Raw genomic sequence first — 24,306 nt, 5'->3', positions numbered from 1 at the left:
TCACAGCATGTAATGTCACATCAAGTCTCTATCAACATCCTGGAGGCTTGTCACTAACCAAAAACTGAACATAGAGAATATAGAACATACAGTGCAGAAGGAGGCCATTCGGCCCATTGAGTCTGCACCGACCCACTTAAGTCCTCACTTCCACCCGATCCCGTAGCCCAATAACCCCATCTGACCTTTCTTGGTCACTAAGGGCAATTGATCATGGCCAATCCACCTAACCTGCACGTCTTTGGACTGTGGGAGGAAACCGGAGCACCCGGAGGAAACCCACGCAGACACGGAGAGAACGTGCAGACTCCGCACAGACAGTGACCCAGCAGGGAATCGAACCTGGGACCCTGGCACTGTGAAGCCACAGTGCTAATCACTTGTGCTACCATGCTGCCCAGACATATAAATACTGTGGCTACAAGGGCAGGTCAGAGGCTGGGAATTCTGCAGTGAGTAAGTCACCCCCTGACTCACCAAAGCCTGTCCACCATCTACAAAGCACAAGTCAGGAATGTGATGGAATACTCTCACTTGCCTGACGAGTGCAGCTCAAATCACACTCAAGAAGTTCAACACTATCAAGGACAAAGCAGCTTGGTTGATTAGCATCCCATCTACTACCTTCAACATTTATTCCCTCCACTACCAATGCACAGAGGCAGCTGGGTGTACCATCTACAAGATGCACTGCAGCAACTCACCAAGGCACCTTCGACAGCACCCTTCAAACCCTCAACCATTGCCATCTAGATATACAAGGACAGTGAATACATGGGAACGCCACCATCTGCAAATTCCCGCAGAGCCACCCATCATCCTGGCTTGAAACTATATTGTCATTCCCTCACTATCACTTCCTGACAGAGCTATGGATGTACCTACACCACAGAGGCTGCAGCAGCTCAAGAAGACATCTCACCACCCACCACCTTCTCAAGAGCATTTGGGAAAGGGAAAACAATGCTGGTCGAGCCAGTGGTACCCACATCCCATGAACACATTAAAAAAAAAATCATTATTCTAAAATACAATTTACAACTCAGCTAACCCGACAATTTCCCCAGTGTATTTGTTCTACATGTTATGGAATATGAACCCAGCTTTCTGTATAGTAAATGTTTATGTCATCACCTGTGGCAAATGCCTTTCCACAACCTGGTTGTTCACATCGGTATGGCCGATCCCCTGTATGAGCCCGTTCATGAACCTGCAATGTGGCACAAGAAACAGTAATTAAAACTTCGGACACATTTGTCAATATGCCAAAGAAAGACCATTGGTTAGTTTTACAGACTAGCAGTGCTGCTCTAAACCAATATCAAGAGCTTTTCTTATCCAATTGTATTTTTGTTACAAACCCGTTCTATACGATACAGGATCCAATCAGGTTACAGCATACCAGTCACCATTTATGGTCATTCTCTGAACCCCCAATTTACATCAAAGTCCAAAAAGATGTGCAGGTGAGGTGGACTGGCCATGCTAAATTACCCTTTAATGTTCAAAGATGTGTAGATTAGGTGGACTGGCACTTTAAATTGCCCCTTAGTGTCCAAAGATTAGATGGGGTTACGGAGATAGGGTGAGGGTGGGGGAGTGTGTCTAGGTAGGGTGCTCTTTCGGATGTCGGTGCAGAATCGATGGGCTGAATGGCCTCCCTCTGCACTGTAGGGACACCATGATCTCTGCGGGAAACCAAAACTAAGTGACTGTATTTAGACAGCTCATTTTCCTGTCTCTTCTTGCAGAGGGGTTTTCTCTTTCCCCAGCTATAGCTGAAAAGATGCTGATCACTCTCCCATGCTCATCGCTCTCCTGTATCTGGCTGGAGTGACCAACGCTCGCGTGCAGAGCTTCACAGTGGATGTTGGTTGGCTGAAGAATTGCAGAGGGCAGTCTCAGCAGATCCCAATTATATTCTCTCCCAACATTCACATGTACAAATTCCCATTGCAGCTGAGCAGGCAGATAGCTGCAGTGGAAATCTCGGCTGATGTTTTCTTTCTCTCCGATCCAGCTACTCAGAGACAGACTGTGGCGCCCTACTTATCCCATTTGCCGAGAACAGAGAAACAACAAGATGGAGCAAGATTTACTCACTTAAACCAATGGAGATATTAGATTGAGTCATTGTGTATTAGGTATAAATTATTACAGTACGATCCCTTCCTCGGGTGTTTCAGTACTTCATTTGAAAGATTTGCGTAATATTAATCATAGAATCATAGAATTTACAGTGCAGAAGGAGGTCTTTCGGCCCATTAAGTCTGCACCGGCTCTTGGAAAGAGCACCCTACACAAATCCACACCTCCACCCTATCCCCATCCAACCCAACCCAACCTTTATGGACACTAAGGGCAATTTAGCACGGCCAATCCACCTATCCTGCACATCTTTGGACTGTGGGAAGAAACCAGAGCACCCGGAGGAAACCTACGCAGACACGGGGAGAACGTGCAAACTCCGCACAGACAGTGACCCAAGCCGGGAACCGAACGTGGGACCCTGGAGCTGTGAAGCAACTGTGATAGCCATTGTGCTGCCCTGTCATGCTACTGCTCCTCACATTCCAATCTAAATATCAAGTTAAGCAGAGTTCAAAGCAGAAAATGGAGGATGTACTTATAACAAATCCCCATTAAGGGTGTGATAAAAATATTTTGTCCATCGATCTTTCTCTGCCAGCTTTCTGAATATGAAATAGTCAAACCACATTCAGGATGGTTATCGTTATCATTTAAAAGCCATCTGATTGATCACAGAGAAAAGGTGGCTCCAGAAACACTCGTGGGAACAAGGTATTCTTAATATGCCAAGATTTGATTTGAAACAATCGTCATGAGTACCATCAGAAACAGCCATAAATCCATTTGCTTTGAACCAGGTGTCATCTGAACACATCAACAGCCCGAGTGCGGATGGCCTTTAATAAAATTCTGATCAAACTGCACAGGCTAGCACCCTGGAGCTGATTTCACCTTTTGGCGATGACGATGGTGGGCAATTTAAGGGTATTATCACCGACAATGGGCAAAATCTGACCAAGTCTTGAGTGGGTGTGGTTTGCACGGTCACTCTGGTCAATCCTGCTTTTCAGCCATGACACACCGCATTAGTCAATAGCCTCAATTCTTCACCCCACAAATGCATAACTTACTTACCAGCACGTATGACTTGAGCACAAGGGATCAAGCAGGCAATCCACAGGAGTTTAAACACTGTCAGTGGTTCACATTCATACTCAGCATAAGGGCGGCACGGTAGCACTGTGGTTAGCACTGTTGCTTCACAGCATCAGGGACCCAGGTTTGATTCCCGGCTTGGGTCACAGTCTGTGCAGAGTCTGCACATTCTCGCTGTGTCTGCGTGGGTTTCCTCCGGGTGCCCCGGTTTCCTCCCACAAGTCCCGAAAGACGTGCTTGTTAGGTGAATTGGACATTCTAAATTCTCCCTCTGTGTACCCGAACAGGCGCCAGAGTGTGGTGACTAGGGGATTTTCACAGTAACTTTATTGCAGTGTTAATGTAAGCCTACTTGTGACGCTAATAAAGATTATTATTAAGTTGACCCCCATTTTATGGAGGGATTTTGAGGCTTCAGAGGCCAATTTCTAGGCTGGCGTCTGCGATATATAAAAAACACTAAAGCTTTTCCCGCTCCAAAAAAAAATTTTAATAAGAGGGGAGGAGGGAGAAGTGTATATAACAGAAATGTCGGAACGTGAATAGGCCATTCAGCCCGTTGAACTGGTTCCACCATTCCAAGAGATCATGGCTGATTAACTCCAACTAACTGTCTTTGTTCCATATCACTTGATATTTTGACCGATACAAAAATATATCGATCTCAATTTTGACATTTTCAACTGACCCCTGTCTCAACAGCTTTTCGGGAGGGGACAGGGGAGGAGAGGAAAGAAGAGTTGCAGAGTTTCATCATCCTTTGTGAGAAGAAGTCAGGTAAAACTGTCCCACATTAAACGCTATCTTTATATTGTTACTGCAGTGGTATAAATCTTTAAAGAAAAATGGTCAATCCGTAATAATTTTAGGCAACAAAGGAACGACATTTTTATGTGGGTACACACTGCAGTACTTGCTGCTTCCACTGGATGGTGACAATTACCTATTATATGCTTCAATGAACTCATGGCAGAATTCAGGCAGATTTATGAATATTTGATCCAGAAATATACACAGTTATTCAAGCCGATTTGCGCTTATTTTCATATTCTTGCCATTCTGCTTACATTGGGGAATAGGGCAATGGCAAAATTAAAATTTGACAAAGTCCAAGCCATTGGCTTCCTAAGGTCTATCTGAACTGAAATAAGCAGGAATTTTATTTAAATGCTTAAATTGGGGTCTTGCACCTTGTTAATTCAGCTTGCCTGAACACGTACACTTTGAGTTGCCGAACCAGCTCTTCTTTAAAGGTTCTCTTAGAGAAACGTGATAGCACGTTGGAATAGTGGTTACCACTGCTGCCTCACGGCGCCAGGGACCCAGGTTCAATTCCAGCCTTGGGCAACTGTCTGTGTGGAGTTTGCAGGTTCGCTCCGTGTCTGCGTGGGTTTCCTTCGGGTGTTCCGGTTTCCTCCCACAATCCAAATATGTGAAGGTTAGGTGGATTGGTCATGTTAATTTGTCCCTTAGTGTCCAAAGAAAATGTGTAGGATAGTGGGTGGCACGTGGCACAACCCGAAAACGTGCAGGTGGATTGGCCACAGTAAATTGCCCCTTAATTGGAAGAAAAGAATAATTGCGTACTCTAAATTTAAAATAAAAAGAAAATGTGTAGGTTAGGTTAAGGGGTTATTGGGATAGGGCGGAAGAGTGAGTTTGGCTGGAGGGTCAGTGCAGACTGAATAGGCCGAATGGCCTCCTGATGCACTGTAGGTATTCTATTATTCTATAAAAGAACCCAAAGTTTTGATTTCACCCTTTCAAGGGTACAACCGGTCCATTACTGTCTCTACTTGGCCCTTTCACCAGGATTACCTGCCTGTCCACCACTCCTATCCCATCAACCCATTTAATCACTCCTGTCCAACACCCTGTCGAAGACCTGCCCTTTTGTTCTCACCCTCATCCAGGTTGCCAGGTTGTTACTTCTGACAACTGGCAAACTGTCAATAGCATTGTATAGGTGGAAAAGTTGTCAGATCCATTAGAATAAATTAACATTGCCGGTGGGAGGAGCGGGCTTGTGCAATATGTTATGACTGAAGTATTGAAAGTACATGGATGTTTGCACATTTTTGCCTTTTTTGCTTTCTTTCTGATGATGTCTGTAATTGTTTATAAAGCCAAAAACTACCTCAATAAAATTGTTTATTAAAAAAAAAGAATAAATTAACGTTTGGAAAAAGTGATATTCTGCATTGCACAGTGTTGAAAGGCTCGTCCAGTGAGTTATCCAGAGCTAACTGTTTAAACTCTCCCACTGATGTCATTCATTCTTTGCAAAATAGCTCAACCATCCATTTGGCAGCTTTGTCATATGTATATCCTTGAAAGGCTCCAATGGATTCTGTACCAAATATCTTATTCATAGGGCTGTCAGAGCCGGGAAAGGGGGTTGGGGGGGGGGGGGGGGGGCATCGAAAGAGTTTGGTCGATTTGACAGATTTATGAGCACCTGAGGAGGATTTTTCAAAAATGCTCCATAAACCTGAGGTTAGCCAAAACTCTATTGTACCTCAACTCTTTTTACCTATCATCCTGCCAGAGGCGGACTTACACTTTTGGGGACCTCGCGTTCTCCCTCTTTGTACGGCCCTCATGTCATCTCCCCCACTCTCTGGTGATATGGCAGCCCGCCCCCAATGGCGCCCAATCGATTGTCATAACTGCCCACCTGGTTCATTCATATCCTTTAGGGAAAGAAATCTGTCGTCCTTACCTGGTCTGGCCTAAACGTGATGCCAGACCCACAACAATGTGGCTGGCCCTCAACGGCCCTCTGAAATACGTCACTCAGTTCAAGGGCAATTGGGAATGTGCAATAAATGGTGGCTTTACCAGATCCCAAGAAATAATTTTTTTATACTTCCTAAGCGGCTTGGTGTAAGGCTTTGGAGCATTTTATTATGTTGAAGGTGCTACATAAATACAAGTTGTTGTTGAATTATTGAGCAAACTAGTGAATCACAGAACAAGCTAGGTCAGACCACAGTATCGGAAAAGGAAGAGAGGATCAAGACAACAGATGATCTTGCAATCAGACTTTCATATTGCTGCATAGTTCGACCAAACAACATTTGAAGAGGTTAAGTCCTACACAAGGGAACTTTTGTACAAACTACTTCAAATTGCAGAAAGGCAGCAGGGTGTGCTAGGTGACTATAGTGATGTTTCATTCCATGAACATGTGGGCGGGTTTCTAAGTACCGCTGCGCCAGATTTCTGGTTCAGCACGCCGTCGGGATTCTCTGTTTCACCGGCTGGTCAATAGGGTTTCCCATTGTGGGGTAGCCCCACGCCATCGGCAAACCTCCCCGGGCTGCCGGCAAAACGGAGCACCCTGACGGTGGAGAATTCAGCCTTTATTATTTTGCAGATTTAATGAGAAGTATTGGCGGATAGGTTTTATTTTAAACAGTTTTTTAATGCTCACTGAAGTGTGCGCTCTCATTGGGGAATGGGATGCCTAGTGCACGTGGCAGAAATAACAATGTTCCCTTTACTTTGCTCAAAAATAAGCCTCAACAACAAACACAGAATATCGCTCTCTACTGCAGAAGTGTGATACTTCTAATTCTCACATCAGCCACTGTTCGGCGAATTAGTGTCAGGTTACGGACAGTTCCATGGACAAGTGTCCAGCAGGACTGAGTCATTTCATATTGGATTGCATCAGTCTATGCTGGAATCATTCCGGTCCCAGAGGTCAAAGGGCAATGTACGGGGCTTTTACACTTTAGTTTTGAAATTAATTAGCTGAAGGCTCAAGTGCCCAAAGCACCAAAACGAGACACAAACGATGTAAACGCAGTTATTTACCTTTAAATGATGTGCAGTTGTATACAGTCGGCCACAGCCCTCAAAACCACAGCGGAATGCTTTTTCCCCTATCTGCTGTCCCTTAGCACTTACTCGCACTTCACCGTCAATCACCAGCTGTATAAAAACAAGAGGGGATAAAAATATTTTGCTGTTAATTAAAGTGAATTGTGTAGCATGGCACGTCAGTGTACATCAGGTTTTTGTCAGATAACCTTCCTGCCTCAGATAGCACTTACTCCTCAGCTTCAGCCAGACGGCAAACTTGTAATCTCACGATGGCACTCAGATCAGGTAACTCACCAGTGGAAAGCAATGTGAAATGGCAATCTGCCACCTATAATTGAAGCATTCAGCCTGACAGCTAAGCAAAGGTAGTTCAGGTAAAATTAGAAAATCTGACATGAAATAGTTAATTTCTACATGATCAAAAAGCAAACTGACTGTTTATCTGCACAATTAAAAGAAAAATCAAAATTTTCGGAGATGGGAGGAGAAAGGAATCAGAACACTAAAAGATTTGTTTCTTGGGGGTCGGTTTGCAGGATTGAAGGAGCTGGGAGCGAAGTATGGGCTGGAGCAGGGGGAAATATTTAGATACATGCAGGTTCGAGACTTTGCCAGAAAGGAGATTCACAGCTTCCCAGTGGAGCCAGCCTCCACATTGCTGGAGGAGGTGCTGACGACTGGGGGACTGGAGAAGAGGGTAGTATCGGCGGTTTACGGGGCTATTTTGGAAGAGGAAAAGGCGCCGCTGGAGGGATCAAAGTGGGAGGAAGAGTTGGGAGAGGGTATGGAGGAGGGGTTCTGGTGTGAGGTGCTCAGGAGGGTGAACGCCTCCACCTCTTGTGTGAAGCTGGGGCTAATACAGCTGAAGGTGGTATATAGAGCACACCTTACAAGGGCCAGGATGAGCTGGCTCTTTGAGGGGGTCGAAGATGTGTGTGAACGTGGTGCATGTGAAACTGGACCAGGGCCCTCGAGAGGCCATATTCGGTGTGTCAGACCAGCTGGGGCTGGAAACAGGTGTGCGGAGGCAGACGCGATAGCCTTCGCCTCGTTGATCGCCTGAAGGCAGATCCTGTTAGGGTGGAGATCAATCTCTCTACCCTCGGGGGGACCTGCTGGAATTCTTGATTCCCGAGTAGGTCAAATTTGAACTGAGGGGAAGGATGGGGGGGGGTTCTACAATTCATGGGCATTATTCATTTTGCACTTTCGATGAAGTGAACGGGAGCACCTAAGTCTTTAAATATTTCAACCAGGACAATTTGCAAATGCATTCCTGTAAGGTTTCAATGAAATTCTCATTTTTAATGAAGGTGATTAATGAATCAAAAGAACGGAAGTGACCCTTTAATCTTGATAAATTAATTATTTTAGATAGGACACTTTAATTCCAGTTTTTAGAATACTGAGAGAGATGTGCAATATAGAGTATAGTACAGTGAATTCAGTTGAATAAGTTTATAAGAAATATAAAGCAACACACACATATGCACAGTGTGTTAGTTGATAGTTAAGAAAAGGAAGGTGACCCACAGGGGAAACTAGTAGCCTCAGAGGGAGGCTGAACTTGTTTCAAAATAGCAGTTAGGTTGCTCCCAGTCAAAACCAGGCACCAACATCTTCCAAACTGCGAGTTAAAGCAGGAATTGTTCGACTGATGCGAATTCAGTTATAACGTGAATGCCAAAATGTTACCTTTGTTATAAATGAATCAGGAAAGATGTGGCATATCCATCGCTTCGCAGAGATTTATTTGTGTACCCTGATGTATGTCACACTGATCCTTGTTGGTATAAAATTAACAGAATAAAGTGATACCTGCACAGGCTTGTCCTTGTTCATATCGGAAGGCAGTCCAGTAGTACTGCTGACCCCTTCATCTTCCTCAGATGCCTGAAAAAACAAAATGCACATAACGACTACCATTTCACCCGAACATTCCCCGATTAAAGTAAAGGTTCAAATACTACAAATATAATTTTTATCGCAAACTTCACATGTTTGAAAAATACTTTATTGCTCTCCTCAGGCTTTGTTCAATGGTAGGTTGTTTTATGCCGTCCAGGAGATAACATCACCACAACTGTGCATTAGACAGATTATATTTTTATTAAATCAAATTCTGGGATTTTTACTGATGCTTTGGATTGAATTTCACAATTCTTTTTCTTGTTCTGTGGAGACCATAAATAGTCTATTTAGTCACATCCTTAGTTATGTACTCAACTTTCATCATACGCTACTTTGAAGGTTGAGAATAAGCTGTATCTTGTGGAAATGAACATCCGCAGCAGCACAGGGTGTCTAACTGAGCTTTAGTTAACTGGATTCAATCATGGGGTTTGGTGGCCTGCCGGGTAGTCATGGGCCTGGAGGTAAGGGGAATCCAAGACCTTGTGTAGGCCCGGGGGAGGGGGGGGGGTCACAGATTTGATATGGTCAGAGAGGTGGCTTTGGAGGTGGTGCAGGAGGCAGTGGTGTTGGAGGCTGGGTGGGGAAAAAAAGAGGAGTCGGGGAGGAAGGTGGTGAGGGAAGTTGAGTGCCTGTTTGCACTGGCTCCTCAGGTAGGTATGCTGGATCCAGTAGGTGGGTGTCAAGGCACTCACTTCCTGGATACACACCTGATTGTAGCTGCCAAGGTTCCCCATGGAGAGGAAAACTCAGGTGACCAGAGGTTAAAGTTAGAAAGTTGAAAGACCGTGTGAACTGTAGTTGTATTATTAGAAAATGCCAACTTCTTCCCTGGAGCAGGTTGGCTACCTGGGAACCTGTCAGTCAGTTAAAGCTGGAGGTGAACAGGTTCAAGGTCGGTTCCAGTTGGAAATCAGATTTTTAAGACTTGAATGCTCCATCCAGCCTAAAGCTATGAATTGTTTTAGGTTAGAACTCCCCCATGATGTTCATCAACAGTGATGGGAGGGCATCCTAGTTATGGCAGGAATGGCATGGAACTTACCAAGAGATCGCTGCAAAAATTACATTTGGCATCCATGATTACCTTTTAAAAAGGCACGGGTCTATCTAGTTTCTTTCTTCATGGTCACCTTTCTCTCGATATCTCACAGCAATGTCAACTACCAGAATGCTGACATTTTTCTAATTATCAGCAAAGCACAGGTGATATTCAGAAATAAATAGCAGCTTTCTATTCACATCCAAAATTCAACACATGTTTTTCTAAATTCAGATTACATCAAGAACATAAACTGTCTCTCATGCGTGTCTCTGATTCTCTCCCTGCCTCACAGGCATCAGTAATCTAATGTTCACATTTTCTAATTAGCACCTCAAGAAATGTGATAATTTATACAAGTGATCATTTAAGGTAATTTGATACTGGCGTTTAACTTGTTTTTCTTGATATAAAATAACTCTAATTATGATGAGAACGATACTTTCTCAACAACTTGTACAGTGTTTTAACACAACGAAAAATCCCAAATAGCTTCACAGAAGCATTGCCAAACAAAATTTGACATCAAATCATATAGTGATAGTAGGACAGATGGCCAACTGTTTGAGTCACGAGTGAGATTTTAAGGGGCAATTTAAAGAGGGGTGGAGAGGTTTCGAGAGGGATTTCCAGGGCTAAGGGTCTCAGAATCTCTACAGTACAGGAAGCGCCCATTCGGCCTATTGAGTCTGCACCGAACTTCTGAAAGAGGACCTTATGTTGACCCGCTCTCCCGCCCTATTGCCATAACACAAACTAATCTTGGAACACGAGGGGAAATTCAGCATGACCAATCCACCTAACATGCATATAGAACATAGAACAGAACAGGCCCTTCGGCCCTCGATGTTGTGCCGAGCAATGATCACCCTACCCAAACCCACGTATCCACCCTATACCCCTAACCCAACAACCCCCCCCCCCCTTAACCTTACTTTTTAGGACACTACGGGCAATTTAGCATGGCCAATCCACCTAACCCGCACATCTTTGGACTGTGGGAGGAAACCGGAGCACCCGGAGGAAACCCACGCACACACGGGGAGGACGTGCAGACTCCGCACAGACAGTGACCCAGCCGGGAATCGAACCTGGGACCCTGGAGCTGTAAAGCATTTATGCTAACCACCATGCTACCGTGCAGCCCAGTGCATATCTTTGGGCAGGGGGAGGAAGCCCACACAGACACAGGGAAAACATGCAAACTCCACACCAACAATTGCCCAAGGCTGGAATTGAACCCAGGATCCTGGTGCTGCGAAGCAGCAGTGCTAACCACTATGTTGCCATGGTAGCTGACTCTTAGTAGCTGACTAAATCTCCAAATTTGCAGACGACACCAAGTTGGCTGGGAGGATGTGCTGTAAAGAGGATGCAGAGATCCTTCAGTGTGATTTGGACAAGTTGAGTGAGTGGGCAAACAAATGACAAATGCAGTATAATTTGGAGAAATGCGAGGTTATCCACTTGGTAGCAAAAAACAAGCAGCGGACTATTATCTGAATGGACATAAATTAGGAAAGGGGAATGTGCAATGAGACCTGGGTGTCCTCGTACACCAGTCACTGAAATTAAACCTGCATTTCCAGCAGTTCGTAAAGAAGGCAAATGGTATGCTGGCCTTCGTAGCAAGAGGATTCGAGTACAGGATCATGGATGTCTTGCTGCGGGCAGCACGGTGGCCTAGTGGTTAGCACAACCGCCTCACGGCGCTGAGGTCCCAGGTTCGATCCCAGCTCTGGGTCACTGTCTGTGTGGAGTTTGCACATTCTCCCCGTGTCTGCGTGGGTTTCGCCCCCACAACCCAAAAAATGTGCAGAGTAGGTGGATTGGCCACGCTAAATTGCCCCTTAATTGGAAAAAATAATTGGGTAATCTAAATTTATAAAAAAAAAAAATAAAAAAAATGGATGTCTTGCGGCAGTATACAGGGCCTTGGCAAGGCCACACATGGAATATTGTGTACAATGTGGTCTCCTTATCGGATGTTCTTGCTCAAGAGGGAGTGCAACGAAGATTTTTCCAGATGGATTCCTGTGATGGTGGGATTGACATACGAGGAGATTGAATTGGTTAGGATTGTATTAGCTGGAGTTCAAATGAATGAGGGGGGATCTCATAGAAACCAATAAAATTCTAACAGGACTAGACAGGGTAGATGCAGGAAGGATGTTCCTGTTGTTGGGTTTGTCCAGAACCAGGGGTCACGGTCTGAGGTTAGGGGATAGACCATTTAAGACGAGAGACGAGGAGAGATTTCTTCACCCAGAGAGTGATTGGATGTGGAATTTGTTACCACAGGAAGTAATTGAGGCCAAAACATTGTATGTTTTCATGAAGCAGTTAGATATAGCGCTTGGGGCAAAGGGGATCAAATGATATGGAGGGGGGCGGGGAAGCGGGATTAGGCTACTGCATTGAATGATCAGCCATGATCATAATGAATGATGTGGAGATGCTGGCATTGAACTGAGGTGAGCACAGTAAGAAGTCTCACAACACCAGGTTAAGTTTGTAAGTTTTAAGACTTTTACTGCAACAAATGAACGAAAAGCAACGTTGACTAAACACTATTTTGTCAACAACTAATACACTGAACTACAGAATAGATATTCTCTCTTTAACTATTAAGACAACAGAAAACCCATGCCGTGGATTTCACATCCCACTCTTCACAAAATAACAGATTTCACAAGAACTAGTCCAACATTCCATGTTTCCAACAAGGGGCTGGTTTAGCTCACTCAGCTAAATCGCTGGCTTTTAAAGCAGGCCAGCAGCACGGTTCGATTCCCGGACAGGCGCCGGAATGTGGCGACTAGGGGCTTTTCACAGTAACTTCATTGAAGCCTACTCGTGACAATAAGCGATTTTCATTTCATTTCAAGTTTACTTCTCCCTGTTTTGTCTTGAAAGTAACATTGAACAACTATTCTAAAGGCGCTTCTCTTCCCTTTGCCAGGACAAATCTTCTGGAATCCTTAGATTGTCACAAGATTAGTTTCATTAACCCAAGCCCACCCTCCTTCCTGCATTGGTAGCTTTTAGAGAACTTGTAACTTCTTCTCTCTGCTGACCACACTAGCGGCAGTCCTTTCTCTGTGAGACTTCCCTTTTTCTCTCTTTTTTTAACCCAAGTCTTGGAGACTGAAAGTCCATCTACAGTCAGCACAGCTGCTTTTGCCACAGCTTACAAGTATGAACATCCTCCCCTTTCTCTCCATATAATCAACCAGGGTCCCCAGCTCCATAACAACCAAGCCACCTAGGCTTGGTGTCAAGCAGAATTTGCGGTCATATTACCCCTTTCATTCCACTGTTTTACCTGGAATTAGAGAGACAATTCCAAGATATAAGTATCCTATAAAACCTCACATTCCTAACAATGAGACAAAGGTTGTTCTAGATCACGGATGACAGCTTACCTTGTTGGCATAATGCTCAAGAGCACTAATGGTCTCCTGATCAACAGTGCCATCTGTCTGAGCATGCAGTGTTTCCAATCCTGCTTCTGTCTGTACAGCCAGGATCGTATTGGAACCCTGCAGGGAGACTGGGTGATGAATATAAGCTGTTGTACCATCCTCCAATTGTACGGCTTGTACTGCTTCTGGGTCAAAATCATCTGGGAAAAAGGACAACATCCGTCAAGGTAAAATAACAGCCAGCTTTGCAGGATCATTTTTATACAACAAGAGTACCAGCACTGCAATCTAAACAATTTCCAGCAAGGTCCATTATGGATGGTTTTCTTATGTTTAGAGTCACAAATTAATGAACAATGTAACAATCACAGTCAAATCATTGGATCATTTCCTAGCCCGAGTACCAACAAGCTTGGAATTGACAGCATAAGATGTTACCTGCAAGATGGCACGTCTCTGGGTTCACCAACCACATCAGCTTATTTCTGGTTCTGCATCGCCTCAACTCCACTATCAGTAGCTATTCCATCAGCCACTAAATGCGACCTGTTCCCTTGCTATTACCACCATAATCACCCTCTTTCCTGTTTTCAAAACTTTACTCAAGCTCCTCCCCACCCCCCTTCCCATTGTACTTGGGCCCCCTCCTGACCATACTCTCCTTCCTGTTCAGTGTCCACACAGTGTTCACTGCCTTGTGATGTGCTGCAGCGGGGATCTGTCAGGTCCTGTGGCTGGGGAATCCTGACTTCCAGCTTCCCCACACCTTTCTGACCCCCACCCACCTCTGGCAGGACAGTTAAGTAAAAGTCCAGGCTAGAGATTCACTGCTACCAACACGAATTAGAATCTGTCTGATTGAAGTTCTTGCATCTCACGCACACAGGAATGAGACCATCACATGAAGGGGTCAAATTGAGATGCATTCCTATTGGTTAAAAAAGCAAATCATAAAAAATCATCTTTAAATGACTGACACTGGTTCAAATGGAAAGAAAGATGGATGCTTGCGCATTTATTCCTCAGGACATCTTCAAAGCAATTAACTAAGCTCTCTAGAATTGTAGAGAAACAACTAATAAACAAGTCTACTGGTCAACCGGTTTCCAGCGGTTATCCTTCGTTCTTAATGATCATAACATAATCACTTTAACCGTAGTTTCCTCTGTTGGAGAATTTGATGCCATCTGCGATTACGTGAAAGGTAACTTAAAAACAATGGCAGTGTGTTTAGGATTACTCAAGTTAAGTTTTTGTTGACACCCTCAGTGAGTTAATAAATATGTTTGTATAATCCAAGGTTAAGGCTTGAGCCTGTACAACTAACATGAATATGAAACCAAAGCCGGAATTTTCCAGCCTCTCCCATCAACGGGATCTTACATTTGAATGGCTCGCCGCATCCGCTGCGGGGGAGTTGGCTGTGGCGGGGTAGGAAAATTCCAGCCCAAGATGCGGGGGAAAGAGCCCAAATTCCAAACTTTAAAAAAATAAATTTAGAGTACCCAATTATATATATATTTTCCAATTAGGGGGCAATTTAGCGTGGCCAATCCACCTAACCTGCACATCTTTGGGTTGTGGGATGAAATCCACGTAGACATGGGGAGAATGTGCAAACTCCACACGGACAGTGACCCAGAGCCGGGATTCGAACCCGGGTCCTCAGCGCCGCAGTCCCAGTGCTATCCACTGCGCCACATGCCGCCCTCTCAAAATCCAATCTTAATGCTAGAATCATTTCGGGGCAAGTCAGCCTAAGAACCACTCACTAATAAAAAAGAACTGAGTTCGTAATTGCAGCCTGAAATCAGAATTGAGTAGCTACGGGTAGGAATGTGAGCTCTGGTTACCTGGAATATTTTGGGGGAAGAGAAGGTATCCCCAAAATTGTGCTAAAGAAAAATGGGGGCTAGCAGAGATCAAGTCTTTGATCAAGCCAGAAAGCCTTTGACAAGGTGCCACACAAAAGGTTGCTGCATAAGATAAAAATGCATGGCATTAAGGGTAAAGTAGTAGCATGGATAGAGGGTTGGTTAATTAATAGAAAGCAAAGAGTGGGGATTAATGGGTGTTTCTCTGGTTGACAATCAGTAGCTAGTGGTGTCCCTCAGGGATCCGTGTTGGGCCCACAATTGTTCACAATTTACATAGATGATTTGGAGTTGGGGACCAAGGGCAATGTGTCCAAGTTTGCAGATGACACTAAGATCAGTGGTAAAGTGAAAAGTGCAGAGGATACTGGAAGTCTGCAGAGGGATTTGGATAGGTTAAGTGAATGGGCTAGGGTCTGGCAGATGGAATATAACGTTGACAAATGTGAGGTTATCCATTTTGGTAGGAATAACAGCAAACGGGATTATTATTTAAACGATAAAATATTAAAGCATGCCGCTGTGCAGAGACACCTGGGTGTGCTAGTGCATGAGTCACAGAAAGTTGGTTTACAGGTGCAACAGGTGATTAAGAAGGCAAATGGAATTTTGTCCTTCATTGCCAGAGGGATGGAGTTTAAGACTAGGGAGGTTATGTTGCAATTGCATAAGGTGTTAGTGAGGCCACACCTGGAATATTGTGTTCAGTTTTGGTCTCCTTACTTGAGAAAGGATGTACTGGCACTGGAGGGTGTGCAGAGGAGATTCATTAGGTTAATCCCAGAGCTGAAGGGGTTGGATTACAAGGAGAGGCTGAGTAGACTGGGACTGTACTCGTTGGAATTTAGAAGGATGAGGGGGGGATCTTATAGAAACATTTAAAATTATGAAGTGAATAGATAGGATAGATGCCGGCAGGTTGTTTCCACTGGCGGGTGGAAGCAGAACTAGGGGACATAGCCTCAAAATAAGAGGAAGTAGATTTAGGACTGAGTTTAGGAGAAACGTCTTCACCCAGAGGGTTGTGAATCTATGGAATTCCTTGCCCAGTGAAGCAGTGGAGGCTCCTTCATTAAATGTTTTTAAGGTAAAGATAGATAGTTTTTTGAAGAATAAAGGGATTAAGGGTTATGGTGTTCGGGCCGGAAAGTGGAGCTCAGTCCACAAAAGATCAGCCATGATCTCATTGAATGGCGGAGCAGGCTCGAGGGGCCAGTTGGCCTACTCCTGCTCCTAGTTCTTATGTTCTTATTAAGCCATGCAATAGTACCATCTAGTGGTAGGAGGCCTGGAACGGCAGGAAGACAGTCAAATGTTGACGTAGCCCTAGGAAAACGCAAGATTTTCCTGTCATAAATGTTCACATAAGTCATGCAAGTCAAAAATTGAGAGACAGGATGCAATGGAAATGTCATTGTTGTAAGTATAGATGATCTGGGACTAGTGGAAGCAAGCACTGGTGCCTCACAGTGCCAGCTACCCATTTTCAATTTCGGCTCGGGTCACTGCCTGTGTGGAGTTTGCCTGGGTTTCCTCCAGGCACTCCGGTTTCCTCCCACAGTCCAAAGATGTGCAGGTTAGGTTGATTGACCATGTTAAATTGTCCCTTATTGTGGAAAGGTTAGGTGGGGTTATGGGATTGCTGAGGGTTGGGCATAGGTAGAGTACTCTTTCAGAGGATCGGTGCAGACTCAATGGGCCGAATGGCCTCCTTCTTGCACTGTAGGGATTCGATGATTCAATGATTCTAAGCAAATACATTCAGGGCCAGTTTGCACGTACAAGCCCATACAAACAGCCTTATTGGTAAAATATTGCACACTACCTAGTCTCACACTTCAGCCCACCCCCTTAACCCAATAACACCTCCCAAACTTTTGGGCACCATGAGGCAATTTTCTTTTTCGCCTTTTTAAAAATAAATTTAGATTACCCAATTTTTTCCAATTAAGGGGTCATTTAGAGTGGCCAATTCACCTACCCTGCACATCTTTTCGGGTTGTGGGGTGGACACCCACGTAGACACGGGGAGAATGTGCAAACTCCACACAGGCAGTGACCCAGGGCCTGGATTGAACCCGGGTCCTCAGCGCCATGAGGCAGCAGTGCTAATCACTGCACCACCTTGCCGTCCCTTCCAAAGGGCAATTTAGCATAGCCAATCCACCCAGTCTGCACATCTTTGGACTGCACTTTAAATTCTATATGATTCTGTGAAACTGGAGCATCTGGAGGAGACACAAGCAGATACATTGTAATTGACAGTAGGTTTTCTGGATCAGTTCCAGCTTCATTCTGTCCTGCATAGAAGTAAGATTTCAAAGTACATTATGAGAATGATGGCTACCTTTAGGGGTGTGATGGATGTATGCAGTGCTGCCATCTTCAAGCTGTACAGCCTGGCCATCTTCAAAAGGCAGAGAGTCACCTGCAGATGTTAATATGTTAAGAGGTTTGACATGGAGGAGCAAAACAAGTTCAAGTTTACAATTTCAAGCTTACACTAATCACTTGTACTTTTTTCTAACCTCGTTAAAATGATTTTCTTCCCTTTTGAGGTTCACATTCTCCTGCTAGACACCACAGAAAGATTGGGCAACTAAGACCTTCCCTCTAGTTTTTCCATTTGATTTTCTATAATGACTAAGTCAAGCACAAAAGCAGTCACACACATTTATCTGTTGAGCATTCTTTCTCCTGTTGAAGATCAGACTAATGTCCTGTTGCAGTGCAGATTGTGATGTATGTAGGAATTTTTTATATATATTGTATGATGTGTCTGTTGCAGTAATGTTATTAAAAGAACTTGGGTTAAGATATCCAGATTATATGTCTGCTAAAGCTGTGATTAAGGAGTTAAGAGTTAGGCAGGCTGCAATGTCACTGGGTCTGGGTCTGTTTTTAGTTTAGATTGTCAGAGTTCTGCTCTGGGTTCTGAGGAAGGGAGTGGAGTTTCTCAGAGTGACTTCTGAAAACTTCTCTCCAAGGACTTTGTGAATAAACCTGTAAGCCACTAAGTGTTAACTTTATTAATAAGAGACATTTGACCTGTGTGCGAATTTTGCTCAACTGAAATTTTGGAAGATGTACAAAGAGTCATCCAGACTCGAAACGTTGACTCCCCTCTCTCTCCAGATGCCGTCAGACCTGCTGAGATTGTCCAATATTTTCTGTTTTTGTTTCAGATTCCAGCATCCTTAGTCATTTGCTTTTACATTAATGTCATCATTGCACCTCTTATAAATAAGTGGCATTACTTTGTGGCGATAATCTTGGTTGAACTGCTTCTGTTGTGTCAAATTTTGTTAATTCCAGAACGCAAACCTGATCCCAATACATTTGTCAGTAAAATGAACACAGACATATCAGCAATTACTTCACGCAGCGACAAAGTTACAATCTGACTGAAATCACAAATGTTAGCGTGCCCAGTAACGTAGACATTACTGTGTATAAAATGCAACCGCACTTCTACCGAATCGGACCAACTCCCATTCATACTTTGGACATAGGTTTAGTGTTTATGAATGTTCTGACTGTAATTGCCATTGTTACCTTTATGTACTGTAACTTGTTGGATGTAGGCTGTCGTACCATCTTCCAGCTGAATTGTTTGCCCCTCAATCAACTTTGCATCTGTTAAATATATTCAGAAATTAATGCATCGTCAGGGTAAAAAGCTTCTCTCTGCATCTACCTTGTTAAACCCTCCTAGAATTCTTTATGTTTTAATTCGATCACCTCCTCTTCTCCCAAACTTCAGGGCCCTTGTACTTAATCTTTGTCTCATCTCCATTCTGCTTTTCCTCATAACTCCTGATCCCCTTATTAATCAAGAACCTATCTATCTCTGTATTAAAGACACTCCGTGATTTGGCCGCCACAGCCTTCTGCGGCAAAGAGTTCCACAGATTCACCACCTTCTGGCTGAAGACATTCCTCCTCATCTGTTTTAAAGGATTGTCCTATTTATATTATTCACACCTCTATCCCAGCTCCACTTTCATTTGGTGATCTTGGCCATGTGCATCTCCTGGACACTCCAGATCTCCATTTATGATACTCTTTAGTCAAGATGACTTGCCGGCAGATTCACCCTGCTCTGGAGAGATGCCTAGCCTCTGCTCAGTGCCACCCAAGAAGGAATGATACTAACAATTTAGGGGAGTGAGATACCCTAACACTCCCATGGTGCTGCATGTTTGCCCATTGCTTTATAAATTCCAATTCATCACTGGGTGCTCACCTTTCAGTGTATGTTGAATGTAGGCTGTAGATCCATCTGTAAGAGTCACTGCCTGTAGGCTCAGGCTCTCCATCATCTAGTGTAATCTAAAACAATGGCAAAGTATTTATTATTACTGAATGCGAACACCTTACATGCATGCAATGTCTTCAGCATAATTTCACACTACATTATCACGAGAAAGTACAAAGGGACAATTCTTAAACTATATAAAACAATACATATGAACAGAATGTGCAAGATTTGGAAACGGAATGATAATACGGTGGACAGTTAGAGTACGACATTCAATCATCCTGATTTTTGGACAGAGGGACCGTCCCTGCAACCCTTTTTAAACGGAGTGGGCAAGAAAGAAATTTGGTTCATCCACATCATTATCGGGATTGTGGCATGGAAAGCTGCAGCCCCCGGATAGCCCTGGTCTCCATTTCATTGCAGGTGGTCCTGCACAGTCCAGGGGGCTGAGCAGTGTTCTGTTGAAAGCATGACTTCCAGACAACCTCCCAGGCTCTCCTGGCACTGTCCATTTGAAAGGGAAGTTGCAGCAATGCACTGCAGGCTGCTGGATTACTGTATTAGGCCACTCACAGGCAAGTCAGATCGCACCAAAGAAAAGAGAGGGCTCCCACATTCAGTGACGCTGTACTGTACGCACTTTGCTGGGAGGTTAAAGACAGGAGAGAAGCTAGGTTTCCAGCATAGGCAAGACGCCATGTGGCAAGGACAGCGTCCAGAGTACCATGGACTTGCTGCAATTCAAAAGACTTTTAATACCCTCACTCAAGCAAGTCAAAGTGATTGAATGGATTTGAACATCACAGACCTACATTTCACGCCTTCCTGCAGTCGGGAATGAGGCTGGGAACCACCAAAACTAGTTTTTTTGCACAGCAATTTAAATCTCCTGCATAAAAATGGGCCCATACAATCTTCCTACAAGAAGTACATATTAGGGCTGGATTGTGACCACACATGCACGTCCTCTGACATCGGTGTTGCTATCATCAGCCTAGTGGAAATTTATTTTTCCTGTCCCCAGTATTTTCATTGGGTCGAGTGGGTTTTGGAAGACTTCTGAAAACCTGCCTGGTTTGAAATTTCAGGAATCTTGGGGAAAGCCTGCTAAGGAGTCAAGGAACATCCTGACTTTTAAGTGTTAAAAGTTTTAATGACGTCAGATATTATTAGGAATAGTATTTCAAGTTAGATGTATTTTTAGAGCAGTGACTTGGCACGGGTCTCTGGCCTACAAAGGTAAGTTGGCCATTACACTGATCAGTATTGTGCAAATGTGGAATCCAATTGGGAAGAGTGCTATTTTACATCCAAAACTGACTTGGAAATTCTAATGCCTCGATATGAAGCGATTTAAATATCCAATGCTTTGAAATTGAAAAAGAAGTTTTTTATTTTTTTTTAAATTTAGAGTACCCAATTCATTTTTTTTTCCAATTAAGGGGCAATTTAGCGTGGCCAATCCACCTACCCTGCACATCTTTGGGTTGTGGGGGTGAAACCCACGCAAACACGGGGAGAATGTACAAACTCCACACGGACAGTGACCCAGAGCCAGGATCGAACCTGGGACCTCGGCGCCGTGAGGCTGCAGTGTTAACCCACTGCGCCACCGTGCTGCCCGAAATTGAAAAAGAAGTTGATGTGCAGCTTTCACTTAGGAATAAAACAACCACCAGGCAATCTGGTGTACAGGTCATCTAGTGTCGCTGAAAAAACCTAGTAATCTCTTTCCAGTTTCAATAGGTTCCATTATTTGGAGTTGCTTGGTAGTTGAGCTCATTATGAATGTTTGGCTGAATTTCAAGGGCAGCTGAAGCACGGATCTCACCAGGGGGCTGTTGTAGGAGATTATTAAAGGATTATTAGTCTTTGATGCGATAACTGAATAGATTTTTGTTTTTACAACTGAATGACCAGTTGAGGGGATGTTTCATTGGGGCTCGAGTTTGTTTTTCCCCATATGGTTGTGTTTTTGAATGACATCTCTAGTAGATTGTTAGAGGTCTATGTTTTTCATCTTCATTGCAAATACTCCCCATTACTATGACAGTACAAGGCTCCTGCTGACTGTACGTAGAGGATACTGGGTGCACGGCTAAGAAGGATACATGTGGATGTGGGGGGTGGCTGCAGAAGAGAATGGGGAATATGTAGGGATATAAATAATATGAAGGGACATAGAGGGTGGATGGTGGGGGGGGGGGGGGGGGGGGGGTGAGTGGTGAGAGTTCAGGGGCATAAGAACAGAATAGCTGAGCCACTGTCTAAGTAAACTGAAGAGGCCTGCCTGGGCACCCACATATTTTGACGCTGCTTGGGAATTGGTAAACCCGAACCATTTGTGTCTCCCGAGCCCAACACAAAAACCCAGTCCCATATCTCACAACCACCACACCTCTCACACACTGTTGATGCACCACACTACCATCGCTCAGATAAATCTGTGCTTCAGTAGAAACTCGGACAGAAGTCATGCTATCCCTGGCAGCTGGAATAGAGGCTGAGTTTGTGTCTATTGCCATCATAGCTCGACAGGACATGCAGGTTCTCACAGCAGTCCAGCAAACTGTGTTCCAGGAGATTACAAGTATTGTTGAAACGCCATCTGAAGGCTGAGGCAGTGGCTCCGTGGAGCTCCCAACCCTGCCACTAACTTTGCTGGGTCCTCTCAACCAGCTAACCCACGCTGCTTCTACCCATGGCTAGGTGGTATAGTGCAACGGTTAGCCCTCAAGGCTGGTCTATTTGATGTTGCTCTGTAAGAGTCACCCGCAGTGAAAATAAGCAGCCTTCCACCAGCCATGTTACAGTCACTGGTCAAGCACTGTCTAGGCACACTAGGCCAGGGGAAGGCATGCAGAAGACAAGCACAAAGACCTTGCACAAGAGTAATCTTTCTGTGCTGCTTTTGTACTGCAGGGTGAAGTTGTTGTGTTCAAATTATTTCAGTTGGCCTTTATCAAACGATATTGACCACAAGGACTTTGTGATGGGAAATCTGAAATGCATCTTATGAGGGATTGTCCATGTTGCAGGTGGGAAAGTTATGTTCAACAGAAATTAAGCTTCACTGTGCTTACTCACACTCTGACCCGTTCCAGCTGCTGCATGTAGTCTTTGCCTTCTCTCTCCCCCCCCCCCCCCCCCCCCCACCAACCCAAGATACCAGGGGTTAGTGGTTGGGTCCTCATAATAGGGAGGTGGTGGAGGCACAACAACACATATGGCGACCCTCCCGGACATATACAACGGAGATGTCCACCCCACTAAGTAATCTTGGCATGAATTTGCAGCAGGCTTGCTCTACGGTGTTCTGTAGTCCCATGGTTTTCATTGAAGGCCCTGTGATGGCCCTTCTGCTGCTGGGGGAACAAAAGCCTATATTTTGTGTTGAGGTGATGGACCCTTTAAGAACTAGGTTCCGTGAGAATATTATTTCTGGTAAACCACCTAGCCTCCAGTAGATGATCATGTGACCAAGTTGCTTGGGAGATTAAACAACAGAGAAAAAAATCAACACGTTAGTTACAGGGGTATGAATCTGTACTTAAGCAGTTTAGTACTTTTTAGAACAAGCTGGATGCAGACGAGAAAATCTTCCTCTCAAAAAGAGTTATATTGAAATAGTGTGTGGCCTCAAGAGTTTTTAAACTTTTGTTAACCAAAGAACTCCTAACAGCGAATTGAACGTCTGCAATAATCAAGCCTCAGAGAAAAATAGAGAGTTTTAGATGCAAACTCCACAGATGGGGAATAATAGAACCAGGAGACTTTTGACCCGAGGCAACGATACTTAAGATGCAAGAGAATCAGTGCTGGATGTGAAGTTTGAAACCATAGAATGATTGGAGGAGATGTGAAGGGAAAACCTAGCCAGAAGTAGGCGGAAGGTCCAAAAAAAATCTCAATCCTCATATGAATCTTCAAAGCAATACAAAAACAAGTGCCACCACTTTCAATTTTTGGTAAGTGTCTGACAAATCTGTGCGGAGTCTGCACGTTCTCCCCGTGTGTGCGTGGGTTTCCTCCCACAATCCAAAGATGTGCAGGTTAGGTGGATTGGCCATGATAAATTGCCCTTAGTGCTCAAAAAGGTTGGGTGGGGTTACTGGGTTACGGTGGAAATGTGGGCTTGCATAGGGTGCTCTTTCCAAGAGCCGGTGCAAACTCGATGGGCTGAATGGCCTCCTTCTGCACTGTTTGGCAGCATCTGTGGAGAGTTCAGAATTTCGAGTCCGATATGACTTATTGGAAACGTAATGGAGTTGTGTTGGCCACTTCATGGTGACCAAGAGTCTCAAACCAGGGCAAGGACAATCCTCCCAGTGCCATTGAAAATCACCGTCCCCCTCTCCTTCACAAGTCCTTCCTTCCAGGAAGGAGCTGGAGAACTAGCAATGTGCTGCAGTTTGCCACTCATAGAATTATGCAGGAGGTGACTCAGGTCCTCCCTCTCCGTAGACAAGACCAGTATTGTAATAGAGCTCTATGACCTTCAGTAACAAACAATTAATATTCTGTACATAAACATCTTCTAATGTTTTGTTCGATTTTGAAATAGATTATGTAATTGCAGGGTGTATAAGTACTCATGGTTATTTAAATATTGCTATCAGTAAGATTGCTGTGACAGTAGTCTGAGTGAAAATTAAGAAATACTAACCTAAATTACAAATGTAAAAACAGAAGGCAACTAGCAATAACAGCACTGATGTTATCAGTATGTAAAAAGATATTAACTAAATCTTTCAAACCTTAACATATATCAGC

General features: G+C 44.2%; 1 protein-coding gene across 1 annotated transcript in view; it reads right to left on the bottom strand.

Moving 5' to 3' along the window:
* The window catches only part of LOC119978410 (zinc finger protein 76-like), an 83,421-nt gene that overhangs the window by 23,323 nt on the left and 35,792 nt on the right, over positions 1-24,306 (bottom strand). The window contains exons 2-8 of the mRNA XM_038820038.1: positions 19,516-19,601; positions 18,825-18,905; positions 17,617-17,697; positions 13,396-13,595; positions 8,836-8,910; positions 7,009-7,125; positions 1,135-1,210 (exon numbers count right to left, since the gene is read on the bottom strand). Coding sequence (XP_038675966.1) covers positions 1,135-1,210; positions 7,009-7,125; positions 8,836-8,910; positions 13,396-13,595; positions 17,617-17,697; positions 18,825-18,905; positions 19,516-19,591 — 706 coding nt within the window. The 5' untranslated portion in view covers positions 19,592-19,601. The remainder of the gene's footprint in view (positions 1-1,134; positions 1,211-7,008; positions 7,126-8,835; positions 8,911-13,395; positions 13,596-17,616; positions 17,698-18,824; positions 18,906-19,515; positions 19,602-24,306) is intronic.

This window comes from Scyliorhinus canicula, chromosome 15 (assembly GCF_902713615.1).
Source record: "Scyliorhinus canicula chromosome 15, sScyCan1.1, whole genome shotgun sequence".
Taxonomy (NCBI): domain Eukaryota; kingdom Metazoa; phylum Chordata; class Chondrichthyes; order Carcharhiniformes; family Scyliorhinidae; genus Scyliorhinus; species Scyliorhinus canicula.
This window is presented reverse-complemented; position numbering and strand designations above follow the sequence as displayed.